This window comes from Paraphaeosphaeria sporulosa, assembly GCF_001642045.1.
Source record: "Paraphaeosphaeria sporulosa strain AP3s5-JAC2a unplaced genomic scaffold CC84scaffold_1, whole genome shotgun sequence".
NCBI lineage: Eukaryota > Fungi > Ascomycota > Dothideomycetes > Pleosporales > Didymosphaeriaceae > Paraphaeosphaeria > Paraphaeosphaeria sporulosa.
The window spans coordinates 768,325-793,640 of record NW_017253360.1 but is presented as its reverse complement, the minus strand read 5'-3'; the positions used below and the strand labels follow the sequence as shown (position 1 = coordinate 793,640).

Here is a 25,316-nt window from a genome sequence, read left to right as displayed (position 1 = left end):
CCCTGCTCGTACGCTAGCACACATACGGCAAGGCCGAAGCGCGCAGAGCCGCACCTCATCTGAAGGCAACGCTGGTCCCCAACTTTCTTTCAACGTGGACGAGCACCGCTCCATCACCACGACAGGTTCTCGCGCAGGCGGGCCATCGCCAATATGAAGTTCTTCATTGAGTATGTCTCCCTATGCACAGAATACATCTCCGAAAAATACGCCCTCCATTTGCCACCCATCGCGAGAGTAACGCGCAGTCGCCGCTTTGGTCACGGCCGTCGATCACACAAGAATATACGCTAACATGCTCGTAGTGAGCTTCCCGTGCTCTTCCCGTATCCGCGGGTCTATCCAGAGCAGTATGCATACATGTGTGACCTCAAGCGCACGCTGGACGCTGGCGGCCACTGCGTCCTCGAGATGCCTTCAGGCACAGGTAAAACTGTGTCGCTGCTCTCTCTCATTGTAGCCTACCAGCAGTTTCATCCTGAAAACCGGAAACTGATATACTGCTCGCGTACCATGTCCGAAATTGAAAAGGCCTTGGCAGAGCTGAAGGCACTAATGAAGTACCGCACACAGGAGCTGGGCTACGAAGAAGAGTTCAGAGGCCTAGGGCTCACGAGTCGAAAAAACTTGTGCCTCCACCCGTCTGTAAAACGCGAGAAGAGCGGCTCTGTTGTCGATGCGCGATGCCGAAGCTTGACTGCCGGCTTCGTCAAAGAGAAGAAAGAGCGGGGTGAGGATGTCGAGCTATGTGTTTATCACGACAATCTCGATCTATTAGAACCTCACAATCTCATACCGCCTGGGGTCTGGACTTTTGACGGCTTGCTCAAATACGGCGAGCAGCAAAAGCAATGCCCCTACTTCACCTCACGGCGAATGATGTCCTACTGCAATGTCATTATCTATTCCTATCACTATCTGCTCGACCCCAAGATTGCAGAGCGCGTGTCGAAAGAACTGTCCAAGGACTGTATAGTGGTTTTTGACGAAGCCCACAACATCGACAACGTGTGCATAGAATCTCTCAGCATCGATCTGACCGAGGAGTCTCTGCGAAAAGCTACTCGTGGTGTCGATAACCTGGATCGAAAGATCAAGCAAATGAAGGAGTCAGACTCTGAGAAGCTACAAAATGAATACGCGAAGCTCGTAGAAGGCCTGCGAGCAGCCGACGAAGCACGAGACGAGAATGCATTCATGGCAAACCCAGCACTACCTGACGATCTTCTGAAAGAAGCCGTTCCCGGGAACATAAGGCGAGCGGAACACTTTGTGGCCTTCCTGAAGCGTTTCGTGGAGTACTTGAAAACTCGAATGAAGGTCTTACACGTCATATCAGAGACGCCACCCTCCTTCCTTAGCCATCTCCGCGACCTGACCTTCATCGAACGCAAACCCCTTCGCTTCTGCGCCGAACGCCTCACATCTCTAGTCCGCACGCTCGAACTTACAAACATCGAAGACTACCAGCCACTACAGGAAGTCGCCACATTTGCTACCCTTGTCGCTACCTATGAAACCGGCTTCTTGCTCATCCTCGAACCCTTTGAATCTGCCAAGGCAACTGTGGCCAACCCGGTCCTGCACTTTACCTGCCTTGATGCAGCTATCGCCATCAAGCCCGTTTTTGAGCGCTTCTCTTCTGTCATTGTCACCTCCGGTACCTTGTCGCCGCTAGACATGTATCCGCGCATGCTGAACTTCAACACTGTTGTTCAAGAGTCCTTCACCATGACCCTATCTCGAAAAACGTTCCTGCCTATGATCGTCGACCGTGGCAGCGACCAAGTCCCAATATCTTCATCTTTCGAACAGCGTTCCGAAATGACCGTCATGCGTAACTTTGGCAGCTTGTTGCTTGAATTCTGCAAGTTAACGCCCGACGGTGTTGTCGTCTTCTTCCCCTCTTATCTATATATGGAAAGCATCATCAGTTCGTGGCAGGGCATGGGTGTCCTCGACGATGTTTGGAAGTACAAGCTTATCCTCGTCGAAACCCCTGATGCGCAAGAAACATCCCTGGCACTCGAGACCTTCCGCACGGCATGCAATAACGGCCGTGGCGCTGTCCTACTCTGTGTCGCGCGTGGAAAGGTGTCGGAAGGCATCGATTTCGACCATCACTACGGACGCACTGTCATCAACATAGGCGTTCCCTATCAATACACTGAATCACGTATCCTCAAAGCAAGACTGGAGTTCTTGCGAGAAACATATCGCATCAAGGAAAACGACTTCCTCTCCTTCGACGCCATGCGGCACGCAGCACAGTGTCTGGGTCGCGTCATCCGTGGAAAAGACGACTACGGCATCATGGTGCTCGCGGATAGGCGGTTCGGCAAGAAGATCACACAGCTGCCCAAGTGGATCCAGATGGGGCTCGACCTGAAGAACACCAAGCTCAGCGTGGACATGGCTGTCAACAACGCAAAGGCGTTCCTGAAGCAGATGTCGGTGCCATACACGCGGGGTGAGGGCGACGGGCACTCGAGTTGGAGCCTGGAAGATCTGGAGGCGCACCAGGCGAAGAAGAAGCAAGAGGCTATCAGCGGGACGGAGAACCCGGCTACGCGGGCGTTGGAGGGCCGGGCGGAGAGGGTGGTTGAGGCCGATGATGAGTTTGGCGGTGCGGGCATGGACGACGTTATGGCCGGGCTGGTCGGGTAGAGGATGTCCACGTCGTCGTCAGCGAGTGAGTAGGCTCTGTGGAGCGCGGTCGTGCTTTCAGCTGACAGTGGTATTGCAATGACTGGGCCTGAGGCTGATAGCGATGTTCCTACACCTATGCATTAATGTTACTACTTAGACACGAGGCGTTTGGGTAGCATCACAGCCGAGACTCGGAGTATTTCTTGTTCATACGCGTCTCGTGTATTGTAGAGTGTATGTAAATTGAATATGATCAACAACATCCGCCAAGAGATATAGAGCCGTCATAGTATCACAAGCATAGATCTAGTTTGAATATTCCTGTGGTCGGCAGGAGCACCCATTGGGCATGGCAGGAACCCCCTAGCTATGCACAGCCAGCGCCCTCGACGTCTTTCCTCCATGGTTTTAAAAATTTGTTTTGTTCGTTCTCAATCTCACATCGCACATCATCGTGCGCAGAGTTCCACAGAAGGGGGCGGGGCGTAGAGAGGGCGTAGGCGACGGGCTGTAGTGTCGTGCATAGAGTCTCACTTCAACCACAGCCACATCCACGCCCCGATGGCCCTCATATTATCTGCTTCCCACAGCGCGTGCTTCGGGTTCGGCAGATGCAGTCTGCCCCTTCGCCGACCTGGCACGACAACTTTGGGAGGTGGCCTCTGGATATTCAGTGATGCGTGTCTGCGCCATTTCCAGAGGCGCCACCCATCCGAACGAACGTGGTACGCCGCGATGATGAGGACGTATGCGGCGATCTGAACAAGGTCAGTCGATGTCCACTCTCTAATCCGTGCTCTGCATCAAGAGACAAGAACACTTACAACCGAATAGCTTGCCAGAAAATCCGCCGTGTCAAAGGGTTTTATGAAAGCCGTCCACTTGTTCCCCACCACAAGCAACCCGCAGAACACCACGCCATACCACGCCCTTGCCCGCTGTCCGAACGTGCGGTACGGATAGTATGTATTGTCTCTATCATACGCGCTCCGCTGCTCCGCACTGATCCCCACATCCCCCGGATCTTTCACCACGCGGGACAACACGCCGTAGAACTGCGTATAGGAGAGGCAGATGGCCCCGTAGCACACCAGACACTGCACCGTGACGAACTCGACGAGGCGCGCATGGACCTTCCCCGGCAGCGGGCGCAGTGCGAGGAATGCAAGGAGCCCGAAGAGCCAGGAGTAGAAGACTGCGGCGAGGGGGACGCCGTGGGCGGATGTGGAAGCGAGCGTGCGGCGTATCCCGTGTAGTGGGCGTGGCCACGCCTCAGGGATTCCGGCCAAGGCATGGAGCAGGCGGCTGGAGACGTATACCCCATTTATGGCGCTGGTCGTCGCAGAGAAGATGAAGAACGCGTTGAAGAAGGTGGGAAAGCCGCGCAGACCGGCGCGCACGGCGGCGATGATGAATACGCTGTGCTGCCCGCCGAGCGTGTGGCCTGTTCGAGTGTCCTGTAGCATAGGGTCATCGTATGGAACTACTAGGCTCGCGGTAAATGTGGCCAGGATGTACAGGAGCCCTAGTCTGAGGGTTAATTTGCGGCTGCCGAGCTTGATCGTTTCGTAGGTCTCGAGATCTTTATTTTCAGCCGCAGACAACGCGATTATTTCGAAGCCGGTGAAGGCGAAGAAGGAGGTCGTGACGCCGGCCCAGAGAGACAGGGCTCGACCGCTGTCACCGGTCACTACGATGGGGGCTGGAGATGTGGGGTGGATGGTGTAGTTCGGTGCCGCGTAGTGATATGGATGATTCCATGTCCAGAAGGAGTCACCTCTTCTCGTTCCCTCTCTCGTGGCGAGGATGACGTTGAATAGGATCAGCCCGCAGATGAAGCCCATCTTCAGGCACCCGAAGACGTACTCCGCGCGCCCGTACCACCTCACCGGTAGCACGTTGACCCCCAGGACTATCAACAGGGTAATAATGACCCAGACAGCTGGACTCGCACTCTCAGTCCCCCACCCGAGCTCCGCATCCGGATATCTGACCTGGAGGAGGTAGGAAGCCGGCACGCGAAACCGCCACTGCGCCGCCACCGCCAGCGCCTGGTTGCTGATCGTAACAGCCCAGCTGAACCATGCCATCCACCCGACCGCATAGCCAACAGCATCATCAAGATAACGCGCGGGGAATTCGAAGAGGGGTCCTTGGACGGGGAAGAGGGCGGTCATTTCGCCTTGCTCACGCAGTCAGACGGGATGGAATGGGAGGGGGAGGGACGAAAGTACCCAGACACGAGACCACGCACCAGAACACACTCGTCGCGAGCAAGAAGGCGACGACGGCGAGCCCCGGGCCCGCAACGTTGAGGACTTCGCCCGTGTGCAGGAAGAGGCCGAAGCCGATGCAGGCGGAAAACGCCATCATGTTGACTCGACTCGAGCGTCAGTGCATTCTTCGTCGAAGACCAGCAGCTGGATGGATCTCGCGCACCTTGCCGCTCATTGAGCGTCTGTCTGTCGCGGTGTCAGCAGCGCAGCGCCATGCACAGTCTCCCTCTCTCCCTCCCTACCCACCAGAGGAATGTCGACTCACCTCAAAAACGTACCCTTGGCCATCTTGTCTCTGAGCCTTGCGCTGGCCTGCCGGTTGCGCGCGCTGAGGTGTTATACACCCTCTCAAAACATTTCCAGCGCCCTCCAAGTAACAAGAATAACAGCGGGGATGCCGCGATTTTCTTGGATGGTAGGGCGGCAGCGAATGGGGACGGGCGTGGCGTTTGTTGGACGAGTAGGTGATTGGAGCGCGCGCAGGGGTGGTGTTCGGAATAGTATCTGAACACGAGAATACGAGAGCTGAACGGGTGGGGGCCGTACACATGGAGACATATATGTTTACACTAAAGCGAGTAAGCGGGCGAGAGGAAGACGGTAAGATAGATAGATGTATTATGATTATGTACTGCTTATGACGTGCGTGTCGTGTCCTATGTTACCCGTAAGTCAATGAGAAACCGTTGCGCCCCCAAATCATGATGTGTCGTGTCCAGCGAGGGGTATCCGTAGTGTGCGTCCGTTCGTGAGTGCGGTGTGTGGGGTATCGTGCATCCTGACGCCTGTCCTATCCAATCCGTCCCGTCCGTAAATCCAGAAACGCCAACAATCATCCCAAAGAAACCATAGAAAGTCAAAGTTTCCCGGAAACTCAAAACTTCCGCTGCCGCCTCCGCCTCGCAGCCCCCCTCGCCGTCCACACACCCGCAAACAGATCCTCGCACTCCTCCTCATCCTGGCTATCAAACTCGACGTCCTCATCCCTGACTCCGTCCCTCAAAACCCCATCATCCTCGTCCTCCTCGCCACGACCCTCCCACCCCGCACCCCTTACAATCCTCTTCGTCTCCAGAATATACTTCCCCACCTTATACCTCTGCGCCTCCTCCTCGGCCTCGACATACTTCCACCCGAGCACACTCCCGCACACGCGACAGCTGATATCGCTGACGGTGTGCGCGCCGGTGACAAGTTGGCGCGGGACGGCTTTGTGGACATGCGTGTTGGGCAGGTCGCCGGCCGTCATATCCCCCTCCCTGGCCTTAGTTGGGTGGAGGGTAGAAGGTGGCGGAGGAGAAACCAGATAGGCGCGGCCATGACGCCCCGTGAAGCCCTTGGATATGATAGAGGACGTGGGGATCAAGTCGGCGAGGCATTTGGCGCAGCGGAGGTGGGAGGTAGTCGTGGAGGAGAGGTAGGATGTTGGCTGCGGAGGAGACGAAGAGGGCGAGGGGATGGTGGAGGTTGTGGCTGTCGAGCTGCGGCGGCGGAAGGGGAGGCTGGGGAGGAGATAGAGTGGGAAGGGGGCAGGTGGATTATGCGTGAGAATGGGCATCCTGGTGTCTGTCGTTGTCTTCCGTCGTAGGAGTCGAGTTGTTGCTGCCGGCTGGCGGTGTGGTGGGCGGTGAACGATGTCGGGACCGCGGAAGCTGGGGTCATGAAACACCGTGTTTCGCGTGTTGTGTCGTACTTTGTTGCTGCTCGGCCAGGAGCGCGAGAGATGGATGCAGATTCCAGCGAGGAGAAGATGAAGCAGCTCGCGCCGGCCTGCAGCCGGGCTTTGACGCAGTCGCCGGTGTTGGTACGGATCGTGCGATGGGCGTGTGACGTTCTGACTGCGTTCCCCGCGCTAGGATGACGCGCTAGATGCTACGATAAAGCCGGTGACAGCGCCACAAGCGAGGAGGGATGCTTATCGCGGCTGCGGAGAACGATGCTGTCCTACCGCGAGCAGACAAGAAATGTCTTGAAGTGAAGTGGAAGCAACGACGACGGCAGAAGAGGGGAGGCAGGTACCGCCCGGACAGACGTGTCCAACGCAACCTCGCCGCCGCGCATTGCCGAATCATATCCCTCCACACCCATCACGCGCATTACTTTAGATGAGCTCACGACCTGTCACGCGTTTGCTCTGGTCTGATCGCAAACAGTCCATGCCTGTGAGAGTCGATGCGCCTGAACGGTTGCGCCTAGCGCTAGGCTACCCTACTTTCGACCTCTGCTCGCGACTTTAGGGCTGAGGGAAAACACTGGAAGGAAACATTGCCGAGTTATGGTCCTCTACCGCTGTGTCGGAATGAGACTTCTTTGCTGAATGCAAGGACGTGGTCTAGCCTGTTTGAGCCAACGAATATCTCATCTCTACTGAGAGCGTTGACGTAGCTGTAGCGGAGACCACTCAGCCCTGCGTTCCAATTTGAAACTTTACAAGCCGAGACATGACCGCCACAAGATAGTTGTTGCTGAGATCGGCCCCCACCGTGATATGCCTAGCCACTTGGACTGCCACGAAGCACATGGAGGGATCGTGTGGAAATGACCCAGAGACAGCGGACTCCCTCGCCTGGTGATGTGTAATTGGTGAACTGGGAACGCCATTGAATACCTAAGCGCCAAAGTTCACTTTGGACTTGGACCTCATGATCAAAGGCTGCCATCAGGCCAACGCCCTGGCGTACACTTTAGCAATTGCACCGCGTAAACAGTTGTCTTGTGCGGCCGCGCGGATCTGACGGCTGTCAACGTCTGAAGCGACACTTCGAACAAATAATGCCCGAATAGCCTAAGACACATACTGTGCATGCAGTAATCGTCAGAGACTTCTATTCGACACGCATGAGGCGCTCAAGTTTGAAGCGTGATCAAAGGCCTCCACAAACGTCAACGCCATCGACGCCCATCACCTCCTCATGCGGCAGCGGCCTCAGGCAGTTGGCCACAACCGTGATGGATGCTGTGCAGAATCGATATGTACCCCACAGCCTCACCTGCGACCTGGGCCCAGCGGTTGTGGGTGAAGCTCATAAATGCGTCCAATGGCCGTCTGATGCTAGTCAAATTTCTCGTCACGCTGCCTGATTCGGCGCACCCGTGGGGGAGCGTCAAATATTGGTGTGTGATGGGGGTGCAGGCGCGTCAAGCGAGGCCGCTTGTGGAAAGCGCGGCATACCAACGACTCCATCGATGTTCAACGCGGCGGGGCCTGCAGATGAGGAGATGAAGGCGTGATGCAGCTTCAGACGGCAATTCGACGCCCAACAGGTCGGTGGTGAGGGGAACAGGAAGCTGAGTATGACGCTGCAAGACAGCAATTGTAAACAAACAGTGAACCCCTCTCCTCTGCATGGCTCGACTGGAATAGCAGCGCTAGATGGTGGCTAGCGACGGCGAGCGCGTCCAGTGTCTCGCCAGCTGGTGGTCTCAGGAGGAAAAGAGCGAATGGCAGAGACATACGTAGTCCCTTAGCTGGCAAAGCAATCCTGCTCGTTCTCACGTGCAGTAGGCCGAGTGGAGTCGATGAAGCGCGCAGCCCATACGGAAGCCCGCCCGCTGTGTGTTTCCGAAGTGTCGCATGGCGCTGGCAGCGGGAGTGGGCGAGGGTGGACAAGTGTTCGTGCAGCCAAGTCAATGCAGGGGCTCGCGGCACAGGCTAGGTGATTCCCAATGCGGCGAGGCGCGTCGCGTCGGCCTTCACATTGGCGCCGCTGAGCATCTCAACATCCTCATGGCGAGTGCGATGCTCGCGGGCTAGCGGGTGGCAGAAGGACACGCGTGCACTCGACTGCGCGTGCCCTCGCCCAGTGACGAGGCGGCCCTGCGCTTGGGCGAAGCGCGGAATGTGTGGTGTGGTAGTCGGTGTGCTGTGGAAGAGTGAAGTGGAGCTCGTCGCTAGCGTGTGGCCCAAGCGGCCACCAAGCAGCGGCCGCAGCGCATGCCCCGACCCAGTTCCCGCCAGCTTTGGCTTTCACCGCAACCTCATCTTCGCCCACGCAGCCATCCGCCGTCGCGATGTCCTGAGAACGGCTGGTCGCGCCTCCCGACGATTTTCCTTGCGTGTCACGACTCCCGCTGCCCTCGACGCCGCCCATGGACAAATTTGACTGACGCGCCCAAGCCGCCGCCTGATCGCGCTGCCAATCGCCTATCCGCGCCCATCGACTATCGCCCGTCCGCCTCCGCAAGTTCCCCAGGCACTCCGCCGTGCTGCCCCATCGCTGCGCGTGCTCTCCAGTGCCCATAGCGAGCATCTTCGGCCGCTGCCGATTTTCCTTGCACCGTCGAGCGCGCGCTCGCCCGTACCAGCGCGTTCAAGCTACGCGCCGGCCCACCCACGACCTCTTTACGACCTTTCCTTGCCTGTGTCGCCACTGCGACCCACGGTGAACTGTGCCCGACGCCCTGCAAAGGCGCTGCGACCGACACAACGCGGCGCGGGTCCCCTTGATCGCTCGTGTAACCTGTCGTGCAGCCGCACAGTCGCGTTTGCAGCTTTTGAACTACTGCTGGCTCCCGTCAGCATCACCCTGCATACCCACCGACCCGGACCTGCAGCCATTGGACTCGTGCTTGATCTTGCTTGCGGCCCTTGCAGACGCTGGATATTGGGTTCTTGTATCCTGAAATTGACGCATCGAAACCAAAGTGAATTCATCGACATCACTGTTCTCCTATTTCGCCATGGAGGACCGTCCTCATCTGTCAATCACCCTACCACGGAACTTCATGTTCCACTACCAGGACGGGCAGCCGCCGCGCACCCCAGAGCCCGACGCGCAGGTAGACGATATGCAGCCGCCGCCGCCGCCACGACAAGTGCTCAAGGTCCGCCGACGCCGCACTACCTTCGTGCCAACTCAGATATTCAACGACCCGGATGACGGCTTGCCCATACCTACGATAGAAGCACCGGAACTCCATTCTGATGTCTCAACAGAGCTTCCTACCTTGCAGCCTGCCATCGACAACGACTATCTGTCACCAGCATTGACTTGGAGCCGGATGCTTTCGCCTCCAAAGACGCCTGTGTCACAAATGGGCAGTTTGAGCAGCTTTGAGGGTCTGCAGCACTGGTCCGAGTTGGACCAGGCCAGCCAGAGCGAGACTTCAAGCAGACCAACATCCTCCTCGGGCTTCTCCGATTCTTCCCAGTCTTCTTTCGACAGCTTCGAGTCGTTCCCTTCGCTCGGTGGAAGCTGCACCAGCTCCGAGGATGAGAAGATGGACCCGTTCTTTTCGCCTGCACCCAAGCATACACCTATGTTGAGCTCGCCCATCGTAACCCAACAACGACAGCAGGCGAAGCTCAAGCTGAAGGCTAGCTTTACTGAGGAGATGGACTACCACCTGTGGATGACTTACATGAAATATCTTCAGGACCCCACCGTGACTCCTTTCAAAGCTCTACCCACCACTGTGCCGCCGAACGGTGTATGCCATCGCGTCGCTCGTCTAGCAAGACATACCTGGAAGGGTCCCCGAAAATCGTCTGTTGTACCTGGTGTGCGTTCGGCTGCGCGTATCCTTTCTCGCAGCGGTACTCCTGATACCATTAGACCTGCCAAGAGCGGCAGCAATACGCCAGTTCTGGGAGCGAATAAGCCATACCCACGATTCCCGGCGGAAAAACAAGTGCGAAGGCGCCTGAGGTACCTGGCTAAGCAGAAGCCGACCCTCTCGGCCCACTACCAACGCTTGATGCATCGCTCGCCCTCGCCCTTGCAGTCGTCGCCGCCGCCCGAGGCTCCCTCTCGACCGGCCGTATTATCCTCGCCATTCTCCCAACCGACCACGAGCTTCTCAACGCGTGACATGAACATCTCGCTGGCAACAAGCACTGCACCGTCGATGCAGGCCGGCAACCCTCTCGCGCGATTAGCCAACAACGAAACTCCCCGACCTGCAGAGGTCGACCGGGCACACATGCGAGCCTCAGCACATCAAAAGTCGCAGTCGCTCCACATCGGGCTCGGCTTAGGCTTGAGCAACGTGTTCGGGTCTTCTCTCGACAGTGCACCTCAAGCCGACGTAGTCATGACGCAGCCCAGTGCTCGTACGTGGCATGCGGCTTCGGCACGCCCACCTAAGCTGGGCTCTCCCGTGCAGTTGCACGCCCCGCGACCCATCTCGCGTGCCTTCAAGCGTAGAGCCCTGCATAACTTTGAAGACCAGGCACGCAATCGAGGCAATAGCTTCATCAGCCACGTCTTCGGTGCGCCTGCTGAATCGAGCCACCGCCGCGTACGAAGTCGTGGCTTCAGCTTGGGTGACATGGTCGAAGGATCCCGACGACTGCCTTTGTCAACGAGTGGGCCGACGGGCTTCAATCCCTTCGCCCAACCGCCGGGAGCTGTTCAAGTCAATGCTCAGCAGCTTTCGCCGGTGAGCCCCGCCGAAGTCCAAGGGCGGGCTACCATCCGTCTCGGATCGCCGTTCGGTGGCCGACCGAATAACACATTCCCACGGGCATCTACCTCGCATGGATTCGAACATCCAGCATCGTTTGAGCAGCGCTTCGCTGCTATGCCTAGCGATCCCGCGTATCTGCCTCGTCATTAGCGATTTGCTGTTTGATGCCTTCTCATCCAAGCAACAGTTCTGCATTGCATCACCGGCGTTAGCATCGGCAGCCGTGAGGCGCCGCGCGTTCGACCCTGGAACATCTCCAGGCGTACTCACCTTGGCCATTGGCCTGATATCCACCATCTGAAAAGTATCTCCTATGTCTGTTTATACTCGACTTACCTTCATACCGGCCACCACTGTTTTGGTGTGTTTACCTTCCTTGCTTCGGGGATTATACTTGCTGCATTAAAGGTGGCCGCCTTCTTGTCCTTTGTTTGCTCCACGATCTGGGCATGATGGTATGGCTTCATGATCTTCTCTTACTGTCGACTTCTCTTTCCGTAATCTTGAGGCGGGCGAGCGATGAGCTGGGTTGGGAGCGACGCACAACGGCTGCTGATCGATTGATGGCTATCGATGCGTCACCCAGCAGTCCCGGACGGACCTTCCCACCTCGTGACGCACGCTTCTCTTGTACATTCGACGCACACACCAAGCGAGCTCTTTGCAGCCCGTGTTTTTCTCTTGCCCATAATGTTGGAGCGAACGCCCTTCCGTTTCCTTTGTCTTTTCACCAACTTGTCCTTTGCTTGCTCACTCACGACGGAACGCTCAATTGTAACGAACGAATGCGGATTCGAGGCGGTAACGGGGCTGATCTTTTTGTTTTCTTTCGGGCGGTCTTCACGATGTCAATGAGGGTGCGTCGAAACGTGATTGGCTAATCCGTAATTCTTGTATCGGCTGATGTTAATTGATCGTCAGGATGGCGAGGGCGGGAGGACCGGACGGGAGATGAGTGCCAGAGTGGCATCGAGAGACGGACTGGTTGTGGAGGGGAGGGGAAGAGCGGCGATTAAGCTTCGGTCCTTCGGAATCGGCATCTAGACGGATTAACTAGTCATGACGAATTGAGAGATTTTTGTGAGGAGAAAGGGCCGAGTGCGTGAGCTGGTGTTATATGAGATGAGACCGTCGTGATACTTCGTATGCAGGGCATTACGTCGATGTGAGAGTGGCCGGGGGGCTGGGCCGTCTGGTGCTCTAATCATCTAGCCAGAGCTCGGCAGGCGGTTTTGCACTTCCATCCTTCGAAATGCTTTTTGCTCGCCGGTGAATCCGTCAGTCCAACAACACAAGCAAGCAAATCTCTGATGTCAGTGGATTCGCATGCCCCTCCTAAACAAAGCCCAACGGCCGTCCCCAACCCGGCTGCAAAACAGCAACAGCAACGCAGAGAAAACCCCACCGGGAGCCCACTATGAAGCGGAGCGTCGCGTGTCTCGGTCGGTGATCGCAGGACTAGGCGCCCCGAAGGGGCTAGCAGCATCCACTTTATAGTGCTTTTCTGACCGCGCAACCGTGCATCATGTGCTCGCGCGGCACCGTGGTTACGTGTCGTAAAGTGGTTTTAAGGCGCTGTTTCGGGCGGGGCGGACTGAGACTACGTTTGAGCGGGCGTGTGAGGGCTGCAATGACTGATCCCGCCGTGATTATAGCTGTGTAGGACTGTTGTTCGAGGCAATTGCAAGGGAAGATGCCAGCGGTGCCGTTCCGAGGGCTGAGCTGGCGTCGGGCGGACGGTCAGTCAGCTTACCTAGCTCTCGAGCGGGCTGAGGCGGCGTTGGTGCTTGAGATGCGCATGATGCAGGCGGTGTTCTATTTTCTTCTGCTGATGGGGTGGAAGTCGTTCTCCGCTTAGGGCAGGCGGGTCTGCGGGAAGGTTCGTGCCACCGTATCGATAGTTGCGAGGGGTTGCGGGCGGTTTCTGCCCGGCGTGTCTGGCATGTGCCGCTCGGCAAAAGTGTGGGTGATGAAGTGATTTGTCGAGGCGTTCTCTACGTTGGTACGCGGAAGAGGATGCGGAAGCTACTGCCGTATCCGCGGGTGCGATCCGATGATGACTTCACGACGTGTTGATTCGAATGTGGGAGGTAAGCAGGGCCAGATGCGAGTTGGTGAAATGAGGTCGGGGTTGAAAGATGTTTCGATCTGCGTTAGAGGCAGGTGACCGCGTGTGTGCCTCTTGCCGTTGCTGCTGCTGATGGCAGGGCAGGGTACGTGGTCGGGCAAAAGCGCTCCACAGACAGTCACTCCTGATGAAGCAAGTACGAAAAGTGCCAGTGTGTGTCTTAAATTTTCTCTTTCCCCGTTTCGGAACTTTGACAGTATTCAAATGTGTCGTCATTGGCTTTCCTGAGGTCTCACAGTCACGAGACCTAGGTATCTAGATATCTATCAGGATGGGGGCGGGAAAACCACTACCAGAATCAGTCGACTTGCCCGCATATTCGGCAATGAATTGTGTTTCAACGAACTCGGCTTCCATTGTAGCATGTTGGCATCATCGCCCCTACCGATCATCTCCCGTTGCATCCCATCTCTTTGTCTGCCACAAATGAATTTCTCCACTCGCTGCTTCTCATTTTCTCCCGTATAAAGTCTTATCGTCCCCGAACTTGTCCTCTCGTCATACTAAATATCCTCCGCAAACACATCTTGCTTGTTGTACGAACACCTTTAGATCATGCCATACAACCCCTGTGCCCATCACCAGACCACTCAACTCTCGTCCACCGCCGAAGTGGACACACTCCTCACTCTTCTTTGTTGTCTCATCGTATTCGCCGTGGCCTTTTACATGGGCCGGGTATTCCTTTGGATTGTCCTCCTCGTTCCGCTCTAGTTCTGCTTCCTAGGGATGTGGTATTGCCATCTGTGGTACAGTGTCTGGGTTAACGCGATGGAGGCAACAGGAAGTCCTCGATCATGACAGTGATATTACTTGGTGTCTGCCGAGGTCGAAGTGACGAGGAACGTGATCATGGATGCAAAAAAGAAGACTATCTATGTGAGTAAGCGGAGGCGTAATGTTAGTAAGCACAGGAGCATCAATCCGGGGCGGCGGCAGGTCTCGGGAAAGTCCGATTCGACGAATGGGATATAGTGACTCACCTACACCTGCAACAGACCCTAGGGTCTGATATCGAGTTGAGCAAAATGATACGTGGGGCGGTTCGAAAGAACGACTGTGAGCAATCAGTCAGGTCAGCCAGGTCAATTGAAGATCTTCTCCCTCAATTTCCGTCTCCCCGACCAGGATCTCAATGAAAAAGATAGAAAGTTGAATTTCCTGGGCGCAGAGCTTGTCACTATGTACACCGAAGCACCTCACAGCTGGACGCCCAATAAGATGCGTATGTTGGATCTGACGAACATCAAAGATCTAATGTTTGATTGAAGAAGAGCTGGCCCCTTTTTAGCGTAGGGTGTTGTCGCTGTACAAGTACAGCTCTGACGCTCAAGACTATTAGCCGCTACTCAGGCGAGAAATCTGGCACAAGGCTGGCTAGCCAGCACCAGGATTTTCAGGGCCGAGATTTCAGGCACAGAAGGACCGAATCCAACTCGTCCCACCGTTGCTGTTGTGCGAGGCTTCGATGGAGCACGGCTCGCGTACGTGCCGCACCTCCGCGCAATGGGGTAGACCACGCGGGCGGCAGCTAACGGACCACTAAGGGTTTAGAGAAAACAGAGACCAAGCTCATTCGTGACGACAGCGAAACCTCCCAGATGACGACAAGATAGTCAGAACAGGTGCGCACTATGGAGAGTGTTAGAGGTGTAGAGAGCAAAGGAGCAGAGGGGGGACAGGGAATTTATACTATGGGCAGCAGTGGAGCGCACGCACAGATCAAACAAGGCAGCGCCAGCTTGCCTTCTGAGTCAGAAGTGAAGGTGAAGATCAATAGCGGCCTATGCATAGCAGGCGCTTAGGTCGTGCGTCATTTACCTCGATACCAAAGATTTCCCACAGCGCGCGTACAAAAACAAGTGTCACCCGCCGCAGCACATAAAGAGGCCCGTCTGGAATGCTTCTTCTCACGTAGCTGCTTACACGTCAAGCGCACCGGTAAAAATCCCTGCGATGCTTCAGAAGAATGGTCGAAGTTTACCTTCCGGCCGCAGCCTGCGAGACTGCCCAAGGCAAGGCAGTGCTCCTATATCTCGAATGGATTGCTACAGATCTCCACGTGCCGCTTGCAGACAAAGTCGACATGATCGAGATCTACAGGGGTCTTCGTGCGCTCATAGATAGCATACAGAACGAACGGAACCTCGAGCGAAAGATCATGCGCATCGAGGACAAATTGCTCGGTCTCGCCCACGCCGGAGTTTTGTTCGAAGATAGGCGCACGAGTTCGATAATTTCCAGGCTGGGTTGTTACGATTATAACTAATAACATACAGAGTTCAAGAAGCTCGAAGAGAAGGACCATCAGACCTATAGGCACAGCGAGACGCTCAGGAAGCTCGTGCTTACTGATTGTCCAATCATATACACAATATCGGATGGGTAACTTTCCTTTCACTGGCCTAATACGGACTCAGTGGGAACACATCGCTCCAGCGTGTAGAAAACAGCATTAGGATGGATTTCATGATGACTCTTTCATCAGCGTCTCCTGCACCTGAACTGCTTCAATTTCAAGCCCTGCTGTGCTTCTAGTGTGAAAGATTATTTTGACGAAAGATTTGACGTGACGGTCGAATTGAAAAGTGAAGTACTCAGCTCAGATTGGTATATCGTATACCTGGACTGAAAAGGGCTGAGTCCACATACTGACGGTCCGTGGGATTGCTGTGAATCTCAAAACCCAGACTCTGACGTACATGTTTTGGAAGACGGGTATGTGGAAAGGAGCACTCTGCTGTTCACTCTGTGTCTAACATTCGCGCATTGGGACGATCGTGTAGAGATTTGCTTACCGGGAGATCGGCAAAGTGAGCTGGATTCTCAGACTCTATATCAGCTCCTCGAAACTATCAATACAAACAAAAGGGAAGCTTGGCAAGCGAAGAGAGACAACGTGTGACGAACCGAGATTTTCACGTGCGTTGCAAGAGATGCCTATGGAGTCGACGATGTCCCCGTCAAAGTTTTGATCATGAATCATCAGCGCATTACAATCGCCGAAAACATTTGTTGTGCTTCTGTCTTCTTCTACTAAATAGAATATACCTGGTGGTATCTATAGCTTACCTTATAATACAAAGGGGCTTTCGATTGAAAAACCATCAAAACTATCGTCGCGAAGATTTCTACTCATGTTTCTCGTTAATGACGATCAGCAAGGTTCCAAGCACGTCTTTGCTATCGCGGGTGTAGGCGTTGGTCACGACATCGTCTACCCCGATTGCGCAACATCCAAAAATCCCAACGATGACCAGCAGAGCCGCCCTGAGAACTCTATGATCCACCATATAGGATCGATACCACCGATTTGGTCTTTATCTGGCCTGGTGTTGATAATGGCAACATCTCTCGGCGTATTGCACCACCCAGGCCGCGTGTGTCGTTATTATGAAATGCCGTGACTAGAACAATCTTGACTACCGCATCCTACCTGCGGCATTCTACCACAACTTATACAGGTACTGGTCTCAAACTAGGCGATATGGCAAAGACTTCTGTGCGTCCAGGCGGACCGCCACTCAAATCTCCTTTGGATTACCCCGACAGCCCTTTGAGTAGCGCGATCTCAACGCAACCTTTACTCCTCGGTGTCTTTCTCAACCTACAAGATATCCACGTATCTTCATACCCGACAAGTAATTCATGGACCTACGATTACAATCTAGCATGCGTACAAGAAGCAGACCGTCAAGGCTTCGAACTTGCGTTCTCGCGTATGCAATGGCTGCCGAAAGGCGGTTATGACGGAGAAGCTTCACTGGACGCGTTCATAGCTTTGGGTGCCATGGCTTCCGCAACGAAGAACATCCATCTCATTTCAACACTCCACGTGCTCTACGGCCCGCTGCATCCACTGCATCTTGCGAAATGGGGTGCGACACTTGATCACCTATCTAAAGGGCGATGGGGTATCAACGTGGTGACGGGGCACCGTGCGATCGAGCACGAGATGTTTGGGGGCGGAAGGATTGAACATGACCAGAGATATGCAAGAGCAGGAGAACTTTTTGACGTCTTGAACTCGCTCTGGGCAGAAGACGAAAATCTTAGTTATGACGCAAACGAAACCGGCAAGGGCAATGCATGGAGACTGAAAGATGCGTTCGTTACACCGAAACCACTCTTTGGGCGGCCCGTACTCGTGAACGCTACTGGATCACCAGCTGGAATTGACTTCGCATCCAGTTACTCGGATATCATCTTCATCACCTCGCCAGGTGGAGCGCACATAGACAGCGCGCTAGAAACCCTGCCGGCACATATTGCAACGGTCAAAGAAGCTGCGAAGAAAAAAGGCCGAGAAATCAAAACTCTCATCAATCCGATAATCGTTAGCAAAAATACGCCACAAGAAGCAAAGGCATATGCGCAAGCTATTTGGGAGGGAAAACCGAAACAAGAAGATGTGAAGACTTTTGGTGGAAACAAGCATTACGACAGTGATGCGCAAGCATGGAAAGGAAGGCAAGATGCGAGGCACAAGCAGGGGCTGAACATCGGGGGCAATATCGAGATCATTGGCAGCCCTGAACAAGTGGCAGATCAAATTGAGGCGCTGCATAAGATTGGCATTGATGGAGTGCAGCTGTGTTTCTACGACTTTCTGCCTGACTTAGAACACTTCGGAGAGAAGATCCTGCCCATCCTGAAGCAGAGAGGTCTGCGAACCTGATAGGTCGATTTGCAAATTGCGACATATGATATCCACTGCTGAAATGTGCACCCTTGAAGTCTTTCGGCAACCTATTACCGACCTCCAGCGATCTCGGAGACAGATTACGCCACCACGTGTGCGCACAGGTTCTATGCTTATAGATAGACTTGGCAAATGCAACGTATCTTGATAACGAAGTTGCCAAACTCATGGCTGCCAGGATAATTCCACTACCTGATTCAACAACAGTCCTCGAGGCGAGGACTGCCCGTCGTGGTGCCGTGATGTCGGTTTCTCCGATGCAAGCCTCCTATCAGGGCCACTTCGCTTTTCCTTATTCAGCTTGCTATCAACGATGCGCGTCGTTGCGTGCTCTCGGAAATGCGCGATAAGCACAGAATGAGTATACGACAGAGCACATCAACTGGTCTAGAATGGCACCATGCAGATGGTGTGAACTTTAGCGAATGTCGTCATCCTGCAACCGCAACGATGTACGGAGAAAAACCACAGGAAGCATTTTCAATTGGTATACAAAAGAACCAGAACCCGTGTATTCGGGTCAAATGCAAACAGCTTTGCTTCATTCACTTCGTTCCGATTAGGTCTTACTAAGTGGTTTCACGGATGGCATCCCATTCCGGAGTGCCACGCGAGAAGTGGTGGAAGATCCAGTGGTTTTCCGACGATGATACTCCCGAAGAGAAGAAGTTCATTACCAAACTTGACTTAATCCTCATTCCCTATCTCTTCGTTACCTACTGGGTGAAGAACTTGGATCAGAACAATCTCAGTATGTCATTGCGAATCGAGCGACCTGTATCATGTACTGACTAATTTGAGACAATGCATACGTTGGTGGGATGAAGGAAGAGCTTGGGTTCTACGGAAACGAGCTTATTCGTCTCCAAACGATGTATATCATTGGCGCAGTGCTCGGGCAAATACCTTTTCTCTTTGTGTTCACGTATTGGCCCATGTACTGGGTCATACCAGGGATGGATGTCTGCTGGGGGGTCGCGACGCTATTGCAGTACCGAGCCAACTCGTTTGCCGAGATGGCTGCTTATCGATTTCTTGTGGGATGGTTCGAAGCTGCGTATTTTCCAGCTGTTCACTACATTCTTGGTACGCGAAAGCCGCCTGTGCTCAATAAAGGTCTCCACTGATGTGTTCACAGGCTCCTGGTACCGCGGTCATGAGATCAGTCGTCGAGGAGGTATATGGTATACTGGGCTGCCTCTTGGAACCCTTACAGCGGGCCTTGTGCAGGCCGGCGCCACACGAAGACTCGATGGACTCCACGGTCTCTCTGGATGGAGGTACTTCTCACTACTCAACTGATGTCTCACTGTGAATGGAAATTTGTTGACGTTTTATAGATGGATGTACATCATCTGCGCGATTGTTACCATCCCTGTCGGAATTGTCGGATACTTCATCCTTCCAGGAACCTTGGACAAGCCAAACAAGTTTGTCCTGAACGATCACGATCGTCTCATTGCACGTGAGCGATTAAACAAAAAGGGCCATAAGGTACAAGGAAGATTGAAGTTCCGCCACATCAAACAGATTATGTCTAGCAAGCACTTTTGGATCGTGGTACTCGTAGATGTTCTATTCTGGAACGCAGGTATCAACTCTGGAGCTTTCTTACTATGGCTGAAGAGTCTAAAGAGATACGATTCGGCGACTGTGAACGAATACGGCACTATCCCTCCTGCCATGGGCATCTTCTTTACATTGTTCGCCAATTTTTCGTCCGACCTGCTCTGGGGACCAGTCTGGGCTATCACTTTTGCCAGTGGTATGAACACGTTGACAAATCTCATTCTGGTGAGTGCAATCCGCCTATCCCGAATTCAATCGACTGACACTTTTACAGCTTATATGGAACGTACCAGAACCCGCTAAATGGTTCGCGTACTGCAACTACGGGTGGTCATACGCCCTATCGAGCGTCCTGCACGGTTGGGTCAACAACATACTGCGCGATTCTCCCGAGATACGCTCGTTCACTTTGGTTTTTATCAACATCATCGCGCAGTCCTCTACCGCATGGACAGGTATCTTGGCGTATCCGACAGTAGAGGCCCCGAGATTCCTGAACGGTTACAGCTTCTCGTTCTCGATGTCGACATCGCTGATTATTGGCGCGCATCTTCTCAACCTGTATTTGAAGCAGCGAAGAGACCCAAATGCGACCCAATCTACGACCACGGCTGATGTTGAAGTCAGCGATGGCGGATCGTCACAAGCGCGGATTGACGAGGGCGAGCAATCCAAGAATTTGTATAGCACCCAAATCAAGTCTGTCTCTTGATGAGAGCTGGTTTCAAAGCAGGTCGATACGTTATAAGGTGAGAAGATACCTAGTGTGAGAATGCGAAGGGCCTAGTAGAGTTCGGGAGTCTTCATAATCGTTGTGCGTACATTGCGTTATAGACAACTTGTCTTGGTGATAGAGAAAGTGAAATTCGCCTCCTACAGTGATCATAATGAGAAATACATCAAAGTACAGTGTCAAGAAAATCGCGACCATGATGAACAGAATGTTACTGGACAACTGTGATGAATGACAAGGTTGTGGATGTTCAACTTCTGCGCGAAAATGGCACAATATGATTGGAGACATGCCATGATGACGCAGCAAGCCAAAGAATCAGGATCTCTTTTTTTACTCGGTGAACACTAACCTTTCTTGGCCATGCAGTTCTCAGCCTGCTCGCCAGCCTCTGAAACAATTCGGAGCCCTATGCTCCACGCAAGCAAATAAAAAAACTTGAACATAAGAGCATGAAGTAGCCATGCGGAATGCGATGCGTACAAGGTTTCGAAGATGGAGGGAGCGACGTAATGTCAACAGACATAATGTCAATACCGCGAAGGCACAATCACGACAACTTGTGACAAAGTCAGATCTGTGTACCTTTCTCGGGCTGGGAGAACTGTCGCATCACCACAACGGTGTAATCGAACAACCGCGACCAGAAGATTCGACATTGTACACGACCTCTGTGGAGCGGAAGGAACAGGCGCATTGCTCTGATGGTGTAACTGAACAACTGCAACCGGCAGAGTTGACATAATGCACACACTGTATCTCTCTGGTCCTGAAAGATCCACTACGCGTGGCAATCTGGCCGTGGAAAGATGAAGATGATTTGAGGCTTTTTAGTTACGCCGTAGACGCGGTGAGCATCGCAAGCACCAGCGAGCCAATGAGCGAATATCGAAGTGAACATGGACCATACGTGGTTCACCAATCAATATCGGCACCCTTAGTCCTACATTTCCACGCACTCTCCGCCCTCGTTGAGATTGAGCTCGTGGAGTCAAATGGGCTGACGCCTTGGTACCAGATTCGGAATGGTCTCCACAATCCCTGTGAATCCTTCAATCTCCTTCATAAAGGATCCACCTTTCCTGTCAAGACTGCTATTGAGCTCACTGTGCTCGGCATTTCAGGTAAACGATTTGCGGGCCATTTTCACCTTGAGCCCATGCGAAGGGAGCCGCAAAGATGGAATTAAGACTGCGTTGTATCGGTGGTCGCATTTCACGCTGGTAGTACAGTGAACGGAAACTGTGAAAGGATCGGCATGTTTAAGATACCTGAGAGTTGTGTCTCAGTATGGGCATCCTGTGACGAGAGAAGTGAGCTTAGCATAGTTTCGACGATGATATGATGCTACAATGTGTGGTAAAGGGCGCGCAAACTTACTCGGATAAACATATTGCATTCCGCGTTTCTCCTATCATGATGTCGCTCCATCGCTTCTTTTTCAGTTATGGAAAAATTGCGATCTCTATCTGCGAGAATGGCACGCGTCAACAGCCCTCCTCATATAGCCGTTTAGCCTCCGCAAGCTGCACATCGGTCCAATACGTCGACATTTGCGGATAGTCAGCGGTTGGTGCAATCCTCAGATTCTGAAGGAAGGGTCGTTGGTATTTCTCGACGAGATCTCTTCTAAGTGAGATGGATCCCTCTTTGATGAGACCTGCAGTCTCGGCATCAAACATAGTCTCCATCTTCTCTTCCATATCTTCACGCAGAGTCTGCCGCAGCTTAACGTAGATCGTCAACCAAGCACCTTCGGTGAAACGACGCGAATTCCGAATGACGACTCGTGCTTTCGGGTTCCGAGAACAAAATGTATATAGCACTGGAGACATGGAACGGTCTATCAGCTGGTTGATGGTATAGCTCTTCTTCAGGCTTTCATGGTCGTCGAGGATGATAACATTGCGGAAGCGCCTGTGCAGGGTATGCATGCTAGAGAGGAGAAAGCTCTCAAAATTTTCAATTCCGTGGAAGTGGATATCGTTGTATCGTAGAGAAAGCGTTCGAGCTTCGTAGTTGAGTTGACGACAGACGTACCTCAGCTGGTTAGCCTCGCGTCTGGCTTCCTTATCCCCCGGTTGGTATTGCAACAGTAGCTTTGGGGAGCCAGTTGCATCGCCAGCAGTGCAAAGAAGGGGCATGAACTCGGTTAGGGCGTATTCATAGATAGCATTTCTGAGTTCTGGTGGGATGTTGAAAAAGTAACACTGCGATTGGAGTGGTGCGGAGAAAACAGCCATTGCTGCACTGAAGAGAAGAAATGCTCAAATTGACCGCCGAAAATGGAAAAGAGCAGAAAATCTCACGGGTAGACGAACGAACACAGGAAGCCGTTACGCAAGGATATATAGCCAATACTTCGCAACGTGAGCGAGACGAGGGGAGGCTGCTACGTAAGTTCTGCACGGACCACTGACATCAACATCCTTCACGAGCTAACCGAGTATGGAAAAGACCCTGGTAATGTTGAAATCAAGAACTCATGCGGAAAGTCATCTGCTGGAGGCGACTCACTCTATACGAACACTGGAAAACTTAAGAAGTGGTACCGGTGGGGCTGTAAGATCTATAGAGATCGTGTTCCAAATCACTCGGGCGCTCGACTGTTGCATCACTGTACGTATATGTTGATGTCGCCAGCCTTAGGATCTATGCTTGTGTCGATCTTCGCCCAGTTGCTCACCGCTCTCAGTGGAAAGAAACGCACGTTTCGTCGGCGCTTACTCCGCTTTCCCATCTTATCGTTATCAACTTGCAGACCAAGCCCCGTCCCACAACTCGAACCGCTACCTTCAACATACATACTTGGACGAAAGTTATAACTCAATCTAATGCAAGACCTCATACGCTGTACATAGGTTTCTAGCGAGATCCGAATGTATATGAAGATAAGCGGGGCAAATGTCATCACGTGACATGGTCCTCGACTGCTCATGTGGGTATCGACGACGATCAAAACGATGCGAAACTAGTGAAGGTATACCCTTCAGATCATGAATATCACTAGAACTCTCCTTAGAGTCCTTAGTGGCCTCTCCATCCTCTCTACTTTTCCCATTATCACCCCATACTTGTCGTGTTCTTGAGGCTGCTTCGGCTGCTGGAAAAGTATACAATGTTAAATGGGAGCATGAATTCGAAGTGAAGTTGGGTGAATTAATTGATTGAGGTGTCAACTCCATAGTAGAGTGGTAAGTGTTCTATATAGGATCAGGTGGCTGGGAACGTCACATGACCACTCCAAACATACAATTCTACGAAAAGGCCACTAAACTTTCCTACGAAGCGTGGCACTGCTCTTTACCGACTTCAGCCTGCTTCTCCAATTCCCACTCTGCTCCTTCTCCTCTCTACTGCTGCGCACAAGTATTACCGAGAGCGACGACGTTGAGCGCGGCAACCCGTTCGAACCCAGCATCTTCATTCCCTGCTTGTCTACCGTCTGTGTCTTCGAATCATGTCTGTCGCTTGTCCTATCAACGAAAGATGCCTTCATGAAGTTCATAAACGCAACAACGTCGTCCAGTATGCTGCATGCTCCGAAGCTCACTCGAACCATCCCAAGCGGCCTACCAGTGAAGCTGTTTCCTTCACCGCACCGCAAGCCAGCGCTGTATACTCTTCGTAGCTCGTGATCATCGTATCCCAAGGTATGCGCCATGCCGGCTGGGTTGCAGAGACTGCCAGCTCGGATGTGGATCTTGCATGCCATGGCCTCGTTGCTGACGAGAGCGGTGTCGAAGTATCGTCCGTCCGTCCCGTAAACATTGAAGGCCACAGTTGCTCCTTGGGTAGTGCGGTCGCCATATGTTGACGCTGGGTCTTTGTATATCACACATACCAACCGTCCATTCGAATGGCGCAGGGAGCTTAGCTGCTCATAGAGCTGTCGTGCAAGCCAGCTTGTATGTTTGGACACTTGCTCTAGGCCACCGTACAGTTTTTGATGGACTCTGATCGCGCAGTCCAGGGCCAAAATGCTGTGTGCTGGTCCGGTGCCGTCCTCCACCGACTCAGACAAGCCTTTCTTCCTGGCTACCCAAGTATCCTCGTTACACGTTATCATGTCCGTCGTTCCTCCACCGAAGTACCGCCTCTGATTGAAGACGTGCGCAGCGGCTTTCCGCACCAGCAACGCTCCGAGGTTCGGGTATCCAAATATCTTATAAAACGACATAGTGAGAAAATCTGGAGCCCCTTCATGGTCGCTAAGATCAAGCGGACTGGTGGATACGTATGCTGCGACGTCAAGGAGCACATACGTGTTTTTGTGACGCCCTTCTTTGCGCATAGTAGCTGGCCATGATAGTGGCAGCCGACGACCGTTCATGTTTGATTGTGCTGGGTACGCAAATAGTTTGGGTCGCGCATGGTCGTTCTGTGCATCGTCTTGCCCCAGCCACCACTCGGTAATGTCATCCGCATCGGCACCACTGAAGCAGCAGTGTTGTTGTGCTAATTGCCTCCCTCCCACAAGGCTAGTGTGACAATCCCTGTGGTAATAGTAGTCGAAACCCTGATTTTGGTCGCGAAAGGCATCAAACACCAGTTTCGTCGCAGCGGTAGCGTTGGCAACAAAGACTACATCGAAGTGGTCCGGGCTGGCGTTGAACAGCTTCAACACCTGGAGACGGGCCCCTTGGACTACAGTCTGGGTGAGATTAGGCGATGTAGACAGAGCAGAGTGCGGGTTCGCGAGTAGAAGCCTCTTTTGCTGTCTCGAGAACGAATCTATGAGAGACACTGATGGTAAGGCTGTACCAGCGTGATCCAGATATGTGATGCCTACGATGTTAGCACAGATTCCAGTCAAAGAAAGAGCAAACATACCGTGCAGCATTGGATACT

The 25,316-nt window shown here is 53.4% G+C and overlaps 9 protein-coding genes across 9 annotated transcripts; 4 read left to right on the top strand and 5 right to left on the bottom strand.

Annotated features, from left to right (window-relative positions):
• Positions 1-82: 82 nt before the first annotated feature.
• Positions 83-2,917, top strand: CC84DRAFT_1158968 (TFIIH basal transcription factor complex helicase-like protein subunit). Its single transcript, XM_018177107.1, has 2 exons — positions 83-170; positions 306-2,917. The coding sequence occupies exons 1-2, from the start codon at positions 154-156 to the stop codon at positions 2,665-2,667; spliced, it is 2,379 nt and encodes a 792-aa protein (XP_018041786.1). The 5' UTR covers positions 83-153; the 3' UTR covers positions 2,668-2,917.
• A 142-nt stretch (positions 2,918-3,059) lies between these two features.
• Positions 3,060-5,506, bottom strand: CC84DRAFT_36599 (uncharacterized protein). Its single transcript, XM_018185936.1, has 4 exons — positions 5,191-5,506; positions 5,089-5,111; positions 4,884-5,027; positions 3,060-4,831 (listed from the first exon to the last, which is right to left on the bottom strand). Exons 1-4 carry the CDS (start codon positions 5,211-5,213, stop codon positions 3,453-3,455), a joined length of 1,569 nt encoding a protein of 522 aa, XP_018041785.1. The 5' UTR covers positions 5,214-5,506; the 3' UTR covers positions 3,060-3,452.
• On the bottom strand, positions 5,507-6,636 carry CC84DRAFT_36598 (yippee-domain-containing protein). Its single transcript, XM_018185935.1, has one exon. It carries the CDS (start codon positions 6,481-6,483, stop codon positions 5,800-5,802), a length of 684 nt encoding a protein of 227 aa, XP_018041784.1. The 5' UTR covers positions 6,484-6,636; the 3' UTR covers positions 5,507-5,799.
• Positions 6,637-8,650: 2,014 nt separating this feature from the next.
• Positions 8,651-9,175, bottom strand: CC84DRAFT_1170330 (uncharacterized protein; the record flags this gene model as incomplete). The annotated part of the gene is made up of 1 exon (XM_018179850.1): positions 8,651-9,175. One exon carries the CDS (start codon positions 9,173-9,175, stop codon positions 8,651-8,653), a length of 525 nt encoding a protein of 174 aa, XP_018041783.1.
• Positions 9,176-9,627: 452 nt separating this feature from the next.
• CC84DRAFT_1158963 (uncharacterized protein) lies at positions 9,628-10,641 on the top strand. Its single transcript, XM_018177106.1, has 2 exons — positions 9,628-10,467; positions 10,533-10,641. Exons 1-2 carry the CDS (start codon positions 9,651-9,653, stop codon positions 10,583-10,585), a joined length of 870 nt encoding a protein of 289 aa, XP_018041782.1. The 5' UTR covers positions 9,628-9,650; the 3' UTR covers positions 10,586-10,641.
• A 6,307-nt stretch (positions 10,642-16,948) lies between these two features.
• Positions 16,949-18,139, top strand: CC84DRAFT_1191973 (luciferase-like monooxygenase; the record flags this gene model as incomplete). The annotated part of the gene is made up of 1 exon (XM_018181220.1): positions 16,949-18,139. One exon carries the CDS (start codon positions 16,949-16,951, stop codon positions 18,137-18,139), a length of 1,191 nt encoding a protein of 396 aa, XP_018041781.1.
• Positions 18,140-18,444: 305 nt separating this feature from the next.
• Positions 18,445-20,490, top strand: CC84DRAFT_34873 (vitamin H transporter). Its single transcript, XM_018185866.1, has 5 exons — positions 18,445-18,914; positions 18,965-19,249; positions 19,302-19,443; positions 19,504-19,957; positions 20,007-20,490. The coding sequence occupies exons 1-5, from the start codon at positions 18,749-18,751 to the stop codon at positions 20,442-20,444; spliced, it is 1,485 nt and encodes a 494-aa protein (XP_018041780.1). The 5' UTR covers positions 18,445-18,748; the 3' UTR covers positions 20,445-20,490.
• Positions 20,491-21,952: 1,462 nt separating this feature from the next.
• On the bottom strand, positions 21,953-22,708 carry CC84DRAFT_1211075 (uncharacterized protein; the record flags this gene model as incomplete). Its single annotated transcript, XM_018182349.1, has 1 exon — positions 21,953-22,708. The coding sequence occupies one exon, from the start codon at positions 22,706-22,708 to the stop codon at positions 21,953-21,955; it is 756 nt and encodes a 251-aa protein (XP_018041779.1).
• Positions 22,709-23,777: 1,069 nt separating this feature from the next.
• On the bottom strand, positions 23,778-25,308 carry CC84DRAFT_1224514 (PLP-dependent transferase; the record flags this gene model as incomplete). The annotated part of the gene is made up of 3 exons (XM_018183541.1): positions 23,778-23,824; positions 23,880-25,253; positions 25,299-25,308. 3 exons carry the CDS (start codon positions 25,306-25,308, stop codon positions 23,778-23,780), a joined length of 1,431 nt encoding a protein of 476 aa, XP_018041778.1.
• Positions 25,309-25,316: the final 8 nt, after the last annotated feature.

Bases quoted from the DNA above. Each gene is read 5' to 3' on its own strand.
- CC84DRAFT_36599 (XM_018185936.1), bottom strand. From the start codon at position 5,213: ATGGCCAAGGGTACGTTTTTGAG. The intron at 5,112-5,190 runs GTGAGTCGACAT...ACACCGCGACAG, and splicing joins GCCAAGGGTACGTTTTTGAG to ACAGACGCTCAATGAGCGGC. The intron at 5,028-5,088 runs GTGCGCGAGATC...GCTCGAGTCGAG, and splicing joins GACGCTCAATGAGCGGCAAG to TCAACATGATGGCGTTTTCC.
- CC84DRAFT_36598 (XM_018185935.1), bottom strand. From the start codon at position 6,483: ATGCCCATTCTCACGCATAATCCACCTGCCCCCTTCCCACTCTATCTC.
- CC84DRAFT_1158963 (XM_018177106.1), top strand. From the start codon at position 9,651: ATGTTCCACTACCAGGACGGGCAGCCGCCGCGCACCCCAGAGCCCGAC. The intron at 10,468-10,532 runs CTGATACCATTA...AATAAGCCATAC, and splicing joins CCTTTCTCGCAGCGGTACTC to CCACGATTCCCGGCGGAAAA.
- CC84DRAFT_34873 (XM_018185866.1), top strand. From the start codon at position 18,749: ATGGCATCCCATTCCGGAGTGCCACGCGAGAAGTGGTGGAAGATCCAG. The intron at 19,250-19,301 runs GTACGCGAAAGC...ATGTGTTCACAG, and splicing joins AGCTGTTCACTACATTCTTG to GCTCCTGGTACCGCGGTCAT. The intron at 19,444-19,503 runs GTACTTCTCACT...GACGTTTTATAG, and splicing joins CACGGTCTCTCTGGATGGAG to ATGGATGTACATCATCTGCG.